At 39.0% G+C, this 16,878-nt stretch overlaps 1 protein-coding gene across 5 annotated transcripts in view; it reads right to left on the reverse strand.

The window, feature by feature from the left end:
- Nucleotides 1-16,878, reverse strand: part of LOC137427079 (CD276 antigen-like) — a 338,480-nt gene that overhangs the window by 135,757 nt on the left and 185,845 nt on the right. For 3 of the 5 annotated variants that reach the window (XM_078778717.1, XM_078778716.1, XM_078778718.1), the window contains exon 4: nucleotides 14,632-15,054. In XM_078778717.1, the coding sequence (XP_078634843.1) occupies nucleotides 14,632-15,054 (423 nt within the window). Of the gene's footprint in view, nucleotides 1-2,142; nucleotides 2,464-2,646; nucleotides 2,685-5,124; nucleotides 5,524-14,631; nucleotides 15,055-16,878 lie in introns of those variants that run through there. The other 2 variants (XM_078778719.1, XM_078778720.1) reach the window with 2 other exon arrangements.

Raw genomic sequence — 16,878 nt, forward strand, 5'->3', positions numbered from 1 at the left:
TGGCTCATGGTTGGTCGAGTGGGGCTGGCTCACTCCTCCCCTCTATGACGAGGTGGAGACACGCCTTTCTTCTCCGACCCTGCCTCGTGGTCAATGGCGGTTATTGGAGGGGAGGTAATTTCCAATCGACGAAAGGGGGAATGGAGGTTTTGGGAATGGGAATGAAGGGAATCTATCTCTTTCACTGGTGCAATGGAGTATTTCAATTAATGGGAGACACAGCCTTACCCTAAAACACATAATAAGATATAACTATCGAACAGGGGTATTCTATGATTGGCTGACGTGCATGCTTTTGGACTAATTATGGGACGCCCTTTGACCTTTACACAGCTCCGGAGGCAGGAGGCGCAGAATAAACAATAATAATAATACACACAATAAAAAAAATACAGTCCTCATATCCGCAACAATATATATATATATATATATATATATATATACAGTATATATATATGTATAGATATATACTGAAACGCAAAAGAAACTTACCACCTTTGAAACCTTTAAATATCAACAATAACACTGCGTGTAGTAAATGTGTGAACTTATTTGTGGATAATAGTGTCCTCACTGTCAGACAAAATGGTCACGGATGGTCACTTGAACCTTCAATGGTCACTTCATAGCACAGCTGTTGAACAGCCGTTTTGACTGTCAGTGATTAGCCAAGGGCTACGGGATGATTTTAATGAGCTGCACGTGATGTCTTGATATTGGCTTTAAAAAGGCCAATGCAAAATGGGCATTTCAATCAACATGCCACGATTGTCAAGGGATCAATGGCATATAAACCAACTGTCATTTGTGAATGAAACCATATAAACCAACTGTCATTTGTGAATGAAACCATATAAACCAACCGTCATTTGTGAATGAAACCATATTAACCATCTGTCATTTGTGAATGAAACCATATAAACCAACTGCCATTTGTGAATGAAACCATATTAACCATCTGTCATTTGTGAATGAAACCATATAAACCAACCGTCATTTGTGAATGAAACCATATTAACCATCTGTCATTTGTGAATGAAACCATATTAACCATCTGTCATTTGTGAATGAAACCAGATTAACCATCTGTCATTTGTGAATGAAACCATATAAACCAACCGTCATTTGTGAATGAAACCATATTAACCATCTGTCATTTGTGAATGAAACCATATAAACCATCTGTCATTTGTGAATAAAACCATATTAACCATCTGTCATTTGTGAATGAAACCATATAAACCAACTGTCATTTGTGAATGAAACCATATAAACCATCTGTCATTTGTGAATGAAACCATATAAACCAACTGTCATTTGTGAATGGAACCATATACACCAACTGTCATTTGTGAATGGAACCATATAAACCAACTGTCATTTGTGAATGAAACCATATAAACCAACTGTCATTTGTGAATGGAACCATAGAAACCAACTGTCATTTGTGAATGAAACTATATACACCAACCATCATTTGTGAATGAAACTATGTTAACCATCTGTTATTTGTGAATGAAACCATATAAACCAACTGTCATTTGTGAATGGAACCATATACACCAACTGTCATTTGTGAATGGAACCATATACACCAACTGTCATTTGTGAATGGAACCATATAAACCAACTCATTTGTGAATGGAACCATATAAACCAACTGTCATTTGTGAATGAATCCATGTAAACCAACTGTCATTTGTGAATGAAACCATATAAACCAACTGTCATTTGTGAATGAAACCATATAAACCAACTGTCATTTGTGAATGAAACCATATAAACCAACTGTCATTTGTGAATGAAACCATATAAACCTGGGGCCTACGGATCACCTTGGTAGATGGTATAAACAGGTAAGACGGTGTCTTGGGACTTATGACTTCTCCTGAAGAACAACGTTGATCGATGCACACTGAACCACAGTTGGAAGTAAGAAGAAACTGACGTTTCGGACTCTCACCCTTCGTCTTTTTTGTGAAGAAAGCTTTTAGCTCCGAGGAAGAGTTGGCATTACCCATTGTGGTTGGCATACCTCAATCAACATCATTCCTCGAACCTCAGATCGAATTAAAGATGGCGTTCGTGTAAAATGCAAAGGAAAAACGTAGGCAAATTGAAATGGGTCTTCAAAATCAGCTCTTCATCAAAACAGTACCTTTAATCCAGTAACTTGAGAGGTCTGAGATAACTGTTTATAGAAACGAACCAGGTAACATATCAACAGATAATATCATGAATGCCTCCAAATATCCAAGTTATTCTAATAATTCAAACCAATTACTCTCAAAGAAATGTTAATTCAGTAAGGAACATAATATGTATCAAAGAATGAATGTATTAATTGAAAGGGAACAGATGTGCTGGGTCCGATCAACATCGCAAGTTATCGTACAACTGAGGCTGGGACTCTTCGTGATGCTTCTTCTTCAGAGCCATGTACGACGCCTCCTCTCTCTGTCCCTGTTGGAGAAACGTAAACATGCAATGATCACATTGTTATATGATTGTACGTACCGGTACTCCAACTTTAAACTTGTATTTTTATAAATTACCAACCTGCTCTCGTGGTTATGTTCTGTGAATTAATAATCATTAAATCAGTTAATAAATGGGAAATTTAATTAAATAATTCTACAAACTTACTGATTCACGAAGTTCAACATCCGCTTGGGTCGAGTTTCCTGTGGGATAAAAAAAACAGATATTTAGTGTATTTTATAAGCTGCGTTACCAACTGTGCATCTCAATGTAAGCTGTGTTACTAACTGTGCCTCCATGTAAGCTGCGTTACCAACTGTGCCTCCATGTAAGCTGCGTTACCAACTGTGCCTCCATGTAAGCTGCGTTACCAACTGTGCCTCCATGTAAGCTGCGTTACCAACTGTGCCTCCATGTAAGCTGCGTCACCAACTGTGCCTCCATGTAAGCTGCGTTACCAACTGTGCCTCCATGTAAGCTGCGTTACCAACTGTGCCTACATGTAAGCTGCGTTACCAACTGTGCCTCTCCACGTAAGCTGTGTTACTAACTGTGCATCTCCATGTAAGCTGCGTTACCAACTGTGCCTCCATGTAAGCTGTGTTACTAACTGCCTCTCCACGTAAGCTGTGTTACTAACTGTGCATCTCCATGTAAGCTGCGTTACCAACTGTGCATCTCCATGTAAGCTGCGTTACCAACTGTGCCTCCATGTAAGCTGTGTTTCTAACTGTGCATCTCCATGTAAGCTGCGTTACCAACTGTGCCTCTCCACGTAAGCTGTTACTAACTGTGCATCTCCATGTAAGCTGCGTTACCAACTGTGCCACTCCACGTAAGCTGTGTTACTAACTGTGCATCTCCATGTAAGCTGCGTTACCAACTGTGCCTCCATGTAAGCTGTGTTACTAACTGTGCCTCCATGTAAGGTGTGTTTCTAACTGTGCCTCTCCATGTAAGCTGTGTTTCTAACTGTGCCTCTCCACATAAGGTGTGTTACCAACTGTGCCTCTCCACGTAAGGTGTGTTACTAATTGTGCATCCATGTAAGCTGCGTTACCAGCTGTGCCTCACCATGTAAGCTGTATTACCAACTGTTCCTCTCCATGTAAGGTGTGTTACTAACTGTGCCTCCATGTAAGCTGCGTTACCAACTGTTCCTCTCCATGTAAGGTGTGTTACTAATTGTGCATCCATGTAAGCTGCGTTACCAACTGTGCCTCACCATGTAAGCTGTATTACCAACTGTTCCTCTCCATGTAAGGTGTGTTACTAATTGTGCCTCCATGTAAGCTGTGTTACTAACTGTGCCTCCATGTAAGCTGTGTTACTAACTGTTCCTCTCCATGTAAGCTGCGTTACCAACTGTGCCTCTCCATGTAAGCTGCGTTACCAACTGTTCCTCTCCATGTAAGGTGTGTTACTAATTGTGCATCCATGTAAGCTGCGTTACCAGCTGTGCCTCACCATGTAAGCTGTATTACCAACTGTTCCTCTCCATGTAAGGTGTGTTACTAACTGTGCCTCCATGTAAGCTGCGTTACCAACTGTGCCTCTCCAGGTAAGCTGCATTACTAACTGTGCCTCTCCATGTGGGCTGTGTTATTAACTGTGCCTCTCCAAGTAAGCTGTGTTATTAACTGTGCCTCTCCATGTAAGCTGTGTTACCAACAGTACATCTCCCTGTAAGCTGTTACCAACTGTACCTCCACATAAGCTGCCTTACCAAGTGTGCCGCTACACGTAAGCTGCGTTACGTTACTGTTACCTACATACTATTTTTAAACTTCATTCAATGGACCTGAACTTTGATAAAGGTCGCATAATGGATCACTGAACCCTCTTTTTTGAGATCGATGATCAATTTCACATGTCGTCATTTTCCATTATATTGATTTGGAATTTGAGCAGCATTTGCAAATTGGTTCAATCAAAATCAGAATGATCGATGTAGCCGTTTTGACAGATCAACGGGTTCTATGACAACAATTTCACCCCTTTATAATCAAAAGACTTTTTGTGAATTTATTTTTTCACCATATCTAAGATTTTTCCCAGATATCAAATTGAAACGGAAACAGCTTATTTGTATCAACGTGAGAAAAATGTGATCAAAGTTCGTCTAAGGTTAAGGTCAAGGCTTATTAGGCCGCAACTAGAAAATGTATCAACCGAATTTGTTACGCACATCAAATCATGTAAAACACTTGATAGGTCAAATTTTCCAAATTACCAAATTGCCGTTTCCATGGCAACTGTTGTTTTTATTTGGATTTTGCAAGTGCCATGCTCTGCATTACATCTTTCTGGGTATTGTCTTTCTTCACAGGAGCAAGGCTCATGCAAAAGCAAAGTAGAATTGACATTGGGACAAACATCAAGGGAATGACCGAACTGGAAAAGAGGAAAGGGAGGAGGGAAGGAAACACTGAAACCAGCAAGTAATTGAGGGTTGTATTGGGTTATGAAGGGTTAATGGGAGAAAAATGATCATGGGCCAGGATGGGTGATGACACAAGATGGTGGGGCACCGCTTGCGTGAAGCCCTGGAGGGAAGAGTGAAACAGAGGAAGGTGGTTCGATAGACGGGAGAAGCTAGGAAAAAAGAGTTGAGGTTTGCAGTCACTGTGGAGATGTTTTTACCTTCCCTGGGGTTTCGCTTTTTCCGGTAAATATGCAATCCAACAGCAAAGAGAAGAAGAAGAACCAAACTCAAGGCAATTGAACATCCAATCACAATCCATTGTTTGCCTGTATTGGTCAAATGAATCACATGGTCCTGGGCCATCCCGTACTTGTTCTTCACAAGGCAGGTGTATTGCCCTTCTGGGTCTTCTCCTGTGATGGTAAAGGTACTGATGATGTTCTGCAATCCATTTTTCCCATTTGGACTCGATGCGATCTTGGCTCCATTGACGGGGAGTCCTTTTGGGTTCAACCAGGTGATGTTCGGTCCCGGCTTGGCCTCGCCTTCGCAAATCACCCTCCAGGAATTACTGGAGTTCACAAACTCTTTCGAGATGTCCAGGATCTTTGGTTGCACTGTATGGAATCAAAACCAAACAAAAAAGTTTATTAAGTAATATATAATTATTGTTTACTGCATGTTGCTTTGCTTCGCTGTTTCGCAAGGCCGCGGTTTATTCCTTTTTTTATCTCACAGATCCCAAACCCGAACCCGGGAAACAAACCCGGAACCCGGACCCGGGCAACGCCAGGTGCATTCAGCTAGTTTACAATAAAGCAAGGCATGAAATGAGAATAATTAAAATAAAGACTGAGGTAATAGATTCTAAGTGGAGGATCCTCTTGTACGGACACAAAAACATGCAGGGGAAAGTACGAAAAAGGAAAAGCTCTGGCACCCAGCTGGCCCAAATGGTTTCTGTAGTAAGTCAGCAGTTGTCAAAGTCCGAAGCCACAACAGGCCAGAGGCCTGGAAAAATAATGGCGACCAAGCCGCGTGTCGAACGCTGGGTGACCAGGATTGAGGCAAGCAAGTAAGATGGCCCTCTTTCTCTTCGGGCTGTCCAAAACTCCACAATCCTTTGACGGGGTAAATAAAGTCCTCCACTTACGGAAGAAAACGCGGACACGTCCTGCAGCACACCAAATAGAGCCCAGCACAAAAAAAATTATCGAACCTTCCTTGAAGCCTCCCTTCATGCTCGCCCCGCCCACGTCGTTGGGCCGCGTCACTCGGGGGGGGGGGCGAGGGGGGAAGGGGGGGCGAGGGGGTGTGGCTTGCTGGTCCTGCCTCATGCCCATCAAACCATTGTAACTCCGCCTCTCCTAGGCGGGTTTTTGCTCTGTCATGTCCCATGGAGCGTGAATATTGGCCAGCCGATGCTACACTTGTCCGGCTGATGATATAATCGTTGGGAATGGCCACAGGGGGCATGACCAACAAGGGAAATGAACCTTAAGCCCTAATATTAATTAACACGGCACAACCCTCCGTATTGTGCACATTTAATCACAACCTTTAGCGACATTTTCCCTACTTATTACATCGAAATGCTATTACACATCACACGGTCCATACTATTCCTATGCGATCCTACCTTTCCTACGGTATTCACTCACCTCCCCTCATAAACGTAACAATATCCTCAACAAGAGATGGCAGAAAATGTGTTGCATGATTGGAACAAGATTGCCAGTAGGGCGGGTACTCTGCTAGTTATAGAAATTCTAGAAGTGGTTGTTACCCCCATGAGGAAGCACAATGTGGGGTTAAGCAATTGGTTCACTCTGTCTGTCTATCAGTCTATTTCTATGATGGAGGAACTACTTACCAACGCCATCAAAGGTGGATGGACGTTGTTTTTTCACCCCTGTCTGCTTGTTTGTGAACAGGATATCTCAAAAAGTTGCGGACAGATTTGGACGAAATCTAATCTGGTTACTGGAATTTTTGAGTGATTTTTCATCATTGAGATAAGGCCAAAACAATATGGAGATGGATAATGGATATCTTAAAAAGTTATGGACGGATTCGGCCGAAACTTGGTGGACATGTTTGGTGTGTGATATGGACGAACGCATTAGATTCTGGTGAAGGTCCGAATCCGGATCCGGATACGATTAATTTTTTTTATCTTAAATTATTCTTCACCATTGAATCGCAGGGCCAAAAACGATACATAGCATGATATTTCAAAAGGTTGTGGACGGATTATGACAAAATTTGGTGGATGAGTTGGTAAGTGACAAAAACAAGCTGATTAGATTTTGGTTCAGGTCCGATTCCAGATCCGGCATATCAACAACAAACAACAACATTATAGTCAGGTTCACTATGTCAATAAATTATATTTCGTTCAAAATCATGGTAGATTAGCAAACCTATACATTTTTGGAAAGGTTATAGCATAAGGAAACTAAAAATCAATGTTTACATTTGGAGAGATACCTGTATGGCGGCCATTTTGGATTATCAAAATGGCCACTGTAAAATACATATTTTGTTCTATTTCTGCCTCTAATTACCCTAAAAACTTTTTAAAATATACTAAACCTATATTTTCAGGGACAAGGAATCCAATGAAAGTATCAAATTAGTGCTATGGGGAATGGTAAGACACGAATCAAAGGTTTTGAATTGCAAAATACTGTCTTTATATTCGCGATAAGTTGCATAATCAAATACATGTTATCATTTTGTACAGGCAGTTAATAACATCAAAATGTGTCACAATAATTCATATCACCAAACATACACAGGCAGTCAGCAAAATCATATATACACATGCAGTCAGTATAACTTCACATCTACACAGGCAGTCAATGACAAAATATACACAGGCAGTCAATGGCATCAAACATACACGATTACAGAATATGCCATTTAGAGTTAGTCATCACTGTCCTGTGTGTCGTATCCGACAATATAGTCCGCATCGTTTTCACAGTCCGTTCCACACAAGCAAAGGTCGGTCAAATTGATTGGCAAATCGAATTGGTCGAATGGTCGATCGAATCGAATTCGATGAATCGAATCGAATCGAATCGATCGAATTGGTCGAATGGTCGAATGGTCGATCGAAGCGATTGGTCGAATGGTCGAATTGGTCGAATGGAATTTGTCGATTGGTCGAATTGGTCGAATCGAATTGGTCGGAATTGGCAAATGTAAACATTGATTTTCAGATTTTCCATGTAATAACGTTTCCAAAAATGTATAGGTTTGCTAATCTACCATGATTTTGAACGAAAAAACATAGTGAACCTGACTATTAATTGTTCAGCCTGGTGGAGGTATCGAGTGCTGTTCTAGTTTCGATTGAGTTGTATATTTTGAACATTGCAGAACACGAATCTGAATACGAATCGACAGTGTAGCAATGCATTAGCTCTGAATTTGGCAAATTGTATGGAATCTCCTCAAATTGTATAGAATTGCATATGCGTATCAGGGGCGGATCCAGAAATTTTTTAGGGGGGTTTCACTTGAGGTTAAGATGTTCACAGATCACAAAATCTACCACCAAGCCTTATTCAACTCAATATATTTGTCTTTCTTTTATTTTTTTAATTGACAATATTGAACTAAAAGAGAGATATTGTCTTCAATAGTGATGTATGTGAGCTTGTGCCAGCCGGCCTACTGAGTGAAGTGAAAGTTTCCTATTTGTACATCGTTAGCTCTTGTAGTCCACTAGCTCTACTAAAGGATGTCCAGAAGCTCCATTCTTCGTGGATTTCGTCATGTAAAGTCATCAGTGATGCCATTCATATTAAGTCCACACCATAGTGAATGTGCGTTGGTAGAAGTCCCTTCATTTGATCTTCATGCATTGTTGGCCTGACGTGAGTCTTATGACGTCTCAGTCCGGTAATAGGGCGTTCACACTTCCATGATGTTACGGACATCCTGCAGAAGAGAAGCATCAGGCAGTGGATGTTGGGGAAGAATGTCTGTCTGTCTGTTTGAGGGTTTTTGCTGCTGTCGTTGGGACGTCTGATGTTGACTTGCTGTGGTTGGAACCCCATTATCTGCCAGCTGCGCATCTCTGTATCACCTGTTATTGGTGATGGAAGGTCATATTGGTAGAAATCCACCAGCTCACTAATGGCTTCTGTGTCTACCTGTCCCGAACAAGCAGATCACAGACGGGATGAGGTGCAGTGCCTGTGTGTCCCGTCTCGTGTGCTCAGTTAAGCGGGTCTGTAGTTCTACGAGCAGGTTCTAAGTCATTGGCCGAAGCCAGCAGCGGTATCATTGGAGGAGAGACACCAAATGTGGAGTCGCACGCTGGTGACAGGAGCGGCTCAGTTTCCGGGGCCAGAAAATATGATAGCTGGGACTCTGAAGGTTGCGTACAACTTCAAACTGTAGCATGTGGATCGTTTGCATTCTTGTTGGAGTTTTTGTCCAAAGAGGTAGCTCATGGCCTGCAATATGCAGAAATTAATGCACATCTTACTTTGAGTCTGATCGACCGGATCTGGATTCGGACCTGAACCAAAAGCTAGTCCGCTTGTTGTCCCCCGTCGCACAGCGGAGCGAAAGGGGGACTGTGGTTTTCCCCTCCGTCCGTGTGTCCGTCCGTCCGTCCGTGCGTGCGTGCGTGTGTACGTGCGTGCGTAAGCGAAGGACCGCATTCGTATTTGGTGTGTGGGTGCAACCCACGTCAAAATCCAAGATGGCCGCCACCATATAAATGTTTGAACCTTGTGAGCGGAATATCTTGAAAAATAAGCGAAGTACCAACTTCTAATCTGGTGTGTGGGTGTATCTAGGAATAAGGAAGAACGCTATTGAAAATTGGGTCGCCACGTCAAAATCCAAGATGGCCGCCTTGCGTCTTCCACTTTGTCAACTCGCATCACTTCACCGATGGGGGACCAAGGCGTAACGCTTGTTCTTGTCACTTAACCAACTCATTCACCAACTTTTGTCATCCACAACCTTTTGTCTTCCACAACTTTTGTCATCCACAACCTTTTGTCTTCCACAACCTTTTGTCATCCACAACCTTTTGTTATGGGTCTCACTAAAATCCGAAATGGAGCGAAATGGACCTCAAAATAACCAATAACCTCCCCATAGCCTACACTTTTCATTTCATTTCATACACAACATATTAAACCAACCTCAATAACATCCGAAATGGATGGTGATTTAGTAGTAAAATTAAATGTTAAAATACTGATCTAAAACAGGTGAGGAATGAATAAAATGTAATGTTAATTAAGTACCCCTAACCCTAACCCTAACCCTAACCCTAACCCCAATCCATTTCGGATGATTTTGAAGGTCCATTTCGCTCCATTTCGGATTTTGAGTCCATTTCGGATTTTAGTGAGACCGATCCACAACCTTTTGTTATCCACAACCTTTTGTCGTCCACAACATTTTTAAATATCATGATCTATATCAATTTTGGGCCCATCTCTCAATTTTGAAGAATCACTTAAAAATTATGAAACAAAATCTCGTATCTGGATCTGGATTCGGATCTTCACCAAAATGGAATCACTTTGTGCTCGTCACACACCCAACTTCTCCACCACGTTTCAACCGAATCCGTCCATAACTCTTTGAAATATCATGCTATGTATCGTTTGGCCAGATCACACTCCACAGTGAAGAATCACTTAAAAATCTCGTATCCGGAGTTTTGTTTTGTTTGTTTTTTCTTTGCAGCTTTTTATTTTATTTCAATGGAATTATATATTTTGATCACTGTATAACACAAATAGTCTGGTTGGCACTTCCAAAAATGTCCAGTTTAGTAGTACTGTGACAAAATATTACACCAATTCACGTCAACTCGACCGATCACATTTGCCGCTCGTTCTCTCAGCGTTTGGGAATATCGAGATTCAGACCAAATGGCGGCTCTTAGGATTAATAGAATAAAATAATAAAACATATACTCACCATCGACCCGAAGCTTAGTTCCTTTTCCAATTCTCGGCTCAAATCCCGATATTCTCCAATTTCCTCCATCTTCACTCTCGTTATATATGAAGCGACAAACATACGTGTTCTCATCCTCGACCCTCAGATTATTGATCTTCATAGACCACAATCCTTGTTCCGGTTTCTCCATTATCTCCACTCTCCCTTCAAATCTCTTCATCTTTTCAATTCCCCCCTTGTCATCATAACCTGTTATTGTTTCCCCGTTCTTGGAGCGATGTGTAAAAATAACAAAAGTCAGATTTTTAATCTTCCACCTGTTGCACACATTGACATCCACATTGACAAATGACAGGTCCTGGGTTGCGTTTTGTAAATAGTCAAAATAATGTCTTGTAAATAATGCTCCCCACCGTACATGTATAGTTTGAAAATAATTCCGCAATTCGGTTATCCTGTGGGTGTGAATCTGTTAGGAAGGATGCAACGTAGTAGGGGGACATATTTAATTGTGTTTTAAAACTGTCGCACTCAGGGTAAGGTTAATAGTATAGGGTATTAAACCTGCGTGTCACATTAAGTTAAACTTTTGTCAGCCCGAGACGTGCCATGAGGAATGAGGGTGCTGTGTTGCGGTTTTTAGAACCTTCACATGTAAATTTAGTAGTAAATTCCCTTATAAATAACCCCTGTGTACATTTCCCCTTAATTGGCTGTTAATTGAAATAATTGCACCTCAGTTAGTCCACATTGCAACACGTAGGACACCATAGGACCTCTCAATAGTTATGTCATTAGTATGTGTTTCAGTTAAGGACCTGTTCCCAATAGTTGACTGCGTTGCATCAAATCAAATAAGATAGACCCCTTTTCAATTTTCCCAAATTGCCTCTGCCAAGTGCCAGTGACATTTGGGCTGTTTTCTTCACCACCAAACCTCCATTGCCCACGAGGCCAGGATCGGAGAAGAAGGGCGTGGCCCCACATCGTCATCAGAGGTGGAGTCAGCCAGCCCTAACAGCCAATCAGCACCGCGGTGAGCGACCCGGTAGGCGTGCCCTCGTAGCCGCGGCTTGATTTCGGGGAGGGCAATAAAAATAGGAGTGAGGGACCGCTTACACAGATGAGTGAGGGAGCACGAAGAGCAGATGAGAGAGAAGGGATTCGGCGGCAACAGATACGGGAGAGCAGATACGGCAGAGCAAAACGAGGACAAAGAGAGGAGTGATCCAGCCGAACCGAGAGAGAGAGACGGGAGGGGGTGCTCGTATTGCGGCAATAGGCCGAGACCCTCTCGGCCCTATTGCCGGTCGGTGAGACGCGAAGCTGTTTTGCTGGGTTTTTGCCTCGAGCCCGGAGCGTGAACCGTGAGCGTGGACGTCAACGCCTGACCCATCTGCCCCGGACCTTCCTGCCGAACCATCTGCCTGGATTCTTCTCCCCCTGCCATCTTTACCATTGCCATTTTCTCCCATTCGTGTAAGTGAGTTCGTTCTGTCTGTATTGTCCTGGGGATAAGTAAGCCTGTGTAGATAAGCTTGCTCTGTGTCCTGCTCCTTCCATTTCTTGTATAAATGCCCTTCTTTCGTTTCCTCTTGTAGATAGACATAAACCTGTGTTCTTCCTTTACCCTTGTTGGTTCTTTGGCTTCCTCTCATCTGATCGCTTTAGTCTTTTCTTTCAATTAAGTACCTGTGGCACGATTTTTGGCCAAACGCTTTATAATCGGGGTTAGTCCATTGATAACGGCTCGGATTTCGGATTGCTAAACCGCTCGGCAAATACCATCTTGTCCAGGATTCGAGCGGGGCCATCCACCTGCTTTGTGGAGGGATTGGCGGAGGTGTCCGTGAATCCCTTGACCAATCACCTTGGCCAATCCTATCCCACAAAGGAGCGGGGTGGGTCCAGGAATGGAGATGGCCAGCTTAACAAGACGAGGGGATTAAACCCCCCTCGGTAAGGGGAGTGCCGTCGCCCGATTCCGTACCAATATATATATATATATATATATATATATATATATATATATATATATATATATATATATATATATATATATATATATATATATATATATATATATACATATATATATATATATATATATATATATGTATATATATATAATTATATATAATTATATATATATATATAATTATATATATATATATATATATATATATATATATATATATATATATATATATATATATGTATATATATATAATTATATATAATTATATATATATATATATAATTATATATATATATATATATATATATATATATATATATATATATATATACATATATATATATATATATATATATATATATATATATATATATATATATATATAATATAAAAAATGTATATATATATATATATATATATATATATATATATATATATACGTATATTTATATATATATATATATATATATATATATATATATGTATATATATATATATATATATATATATACATACATACATACACACATAAGACTGAAAAGACCCTGAAATCACAATAAATACGAGGCGAGGGAGGTGAAATTCGCTGCATGTGATGTGAAAGGCGCACAGAGTAAACCAAGTGTACATTGACGTCTGAAGAATGAATATGAATGAATGAAATGAATGTTTTAAGGCCATTTTCCCCGCTAGAGCAGGGGTTAGCCTTGCGGGCCCCATGACAATCATGGTTCCCTGTTTGAGGCAATGTTTTTCTGACCGGATGCCCTTCCTGACGCCAACCCTTGGTCACGCTCTTACGATGCGCAGGGATACGGTGTACCTATGCTAAATCGGGGTACACACCGTGATCATTCATCCCAGCAATCTGGTACTCAATTTGCCGACCTCGGAAGGATGACAGGCTGAGTCAACCCTCCTGGCATTAATTATATATATTAATAATTATATATTTATATATATATATATATATATAATTATAATTAATTATAATTATATAATATATAATTATAATTATATAATATAATTATAATATAATTATACATTGACGTCTGAAGGATGTCCAATAAATAAAAAAGATAAAACCACACCTAATGCTTGGCCGAGGCGGCTTCAGACATTGGAATTCAGTTCCCTCGAATAAACTTTTCCAACCCGCCATTTTTGACGGGCTTTATCCTCGTAAAAATAATAAATATGGAAGAGTTGTGTATCCACATTGGAGATTGTAAAGTTTCTACAAATAAATATAACTTGTGTGTTGATTTTGATTATAAAAAGGGTATATAACATAAAATCTAATTCAAAGCTGTATGTTTGAGTAATGGAGAAAGTAAAGCATATAAAATTAATATACAATTAAACGTTGTGTGATAGAAGTGGAGATGGTCCGGCGTATATAAATAAGTGATGGTTCAGGAAAGCAATTACAATCCTGTGTCATTCTCTTCCATAAATTAATTTTGTAAATTTCCAAAATTCAGAAACAAAATAGTTTCCCATGACTTTTGGCTTTGATCCCAAAATAATTTGACTTTCCTCATGGCTTAAATATTATTGCATACATGACACATGATAACTGTGCTGAATATGAAAGAAATACCTCTAGTTGTTTATAGTCTCTGGATGGATTGAAAGGGCCCATAATATAAACACCCAAAATGGCTGACAACTCATTGGGGGTGAAACAAAAAAGGTCAAAAATGAATTATATTGAACATAAGGATTCATATCCTTTAAATTTTGTTTATTAACAAATTTTTATTAATTACCATACAGTTATTTTGCAATAAAAACTCACCATCAACTCGAACCGTTGTTTCTTTTCCTTTTCTTGCTTCTAATGCACCATGATGCCAACTACTCAAAGAAGACCTCCACTCATCGAACTCAAACCGACACCTGTACGTTCCCTCATCCTCGATCTTCAGATATCTGATCCTCACCGACCCGTCTCCCTCACTTAGGCTTCCCACGGTTTGAATCCTCCCATTGAAACCTCCATCTGTATCATTATTGAAGCTGTTGAAGATCACCACATTGTGTCCGGAACTAAAATATTTATACAAAACCAAATTCAGATTTGTTATGTTGCTTCCTTTACTGTGATTAAACCGACAGGGAAGAATCACATCCTCGCCCCGTACACCCATCACCTCCCGTTGAACACATAGTTTCTTTGTCCCTTCTATTGTACAGTTGTACGTCTCATGGATGTGTGATCCTGTAAGGAAGAGAGTTTGAGATGTAAATATCACTCACGATCTAATTTAACCATTTATACAGTCTTATCCAAAATTAGGGATGAATAGGAAAACTCTTAATATACAGAATACACTCCAACATACAATACATGACAAACACTTATTATCATAAAATAAACACTTATTATAGCACAATAAACGCTTTTATTATAACACAATAAACACTTTTATTATGACATGATAAACACTTTTATTATAACACAATAAACAATTTCATTATAACACAATAAACACACACTTTTATTGTCATAAAATAAACAAACACTTTTATTATCATAAAATAAACATTTTTATTATCATACAATAAACAATTTCATTATAACACAACAAACAAACACTTTTATTATCATAAAATAAACAAACAGTTATATTATCACACAATAAACATTTTTATTATCATACAATAAACATTTTTATTATCACACAATAAACATTTTTATTATCATACAATAAACACTTTTATTATCATACAATAAACATTTTTATTATCATACAATAAACAAACACTTTTATTATCATACAATAAACATTTTTATCATCATACAATGAACAAACATTTTTATTATCATACAATGAACATTTAAATTATCATACAATAAACAAACACTTTTAGTATCATACAATAAACATTTTTATTATCATACAATAAACAAGCATTTTTATTATCATGCAATAAACATTTTTATCATCATACAATAAACAAACACTTTTATTATCATACAATAAACATTTTTATTATCATACAATAAACAAACATTTTTATTTTTCATACAATAAACATTTTTATTATCATACAATAAACAAACATTTTTATTATCATACAATAAACATTTTTATAATCACACAATAAACAAACACTTTTATTATCATACAATAAACATTTTTATCATCATACAATAAACAAACATTTTTATTATCATACAATAAACATTTTTATCATCATACAATAAACAAACACTTTTATTATCATACAATAAATATTTTTATCATCATACAATAAACAAACATTTTTATTATCATCATACAATAAATAAACACTTCTATTATCACACAATAAACAAACACTTTTATTGTCATACAATAAATTTTTTATCATCATACAATTAAACAAACACACAATACAATTACACAATATTTCTGTAACATTATAATATTAATTTCCAAAGAACCAACAGAAGCTAAGCTTTCATTTGGCACCTCATTGGTACGTACCTATATTATTGAGATAATGACCCTGTGATGAAATAAAAAGCGAAGATCTGTGTAATTCCCTCCCTCACGGTTTGCCTATAAAAGGGTGCTTATGGGGCCAGCACTAAGGCCTGCCTTTTTTACATGAAAAAAGGTAAAAAGTCAAACATTTGAACAGCCTTGGACGTGCACCTTGACCCCATGGTCAAGGCACAACGTCAACAAGGCTGTCCCAATAACAATACACATGCGCCTCAACCCCAAGGGGGAAGCACATGGTCATTCAAACGCATGCATCATGCCCCCGAGGGGCCACAATGCATGGTCATACAATTGGGACCACTCCTCTCAATAGGAGTAAGACCCCTTAATCCACTGACAGGGAATTTACTCCTGCCAGGTACGATTTGCCTATAAAAGGGTGGCTTGCGACAGCGAGTGAATTCCTTTACTTGTGACTGAATTTGAGCTGGTAAGTTTTAAATGTCGCATCTTTCATATATGGCTTGCTTTACATCGGGCACATTCTATGAACGTATTCTAAATATGTTATTATTCCTTTTTGTAGATGATGTGGATGATTGATGACAATA

Source organism: Myxine glutinosa, chromosome 5 (genome assembly GCF_964187855.1).
Source record: "Myxine glutinosa chromosome 5, kmMyxGlut1.1, whole genome shotgun sequence".
NCBI classification, from domain to species: Eukaryota; Metazoa; Chordata; class Myxini; order Myxiniformes; family Myxinidae; genus Myxine; species Myxine glutinosa.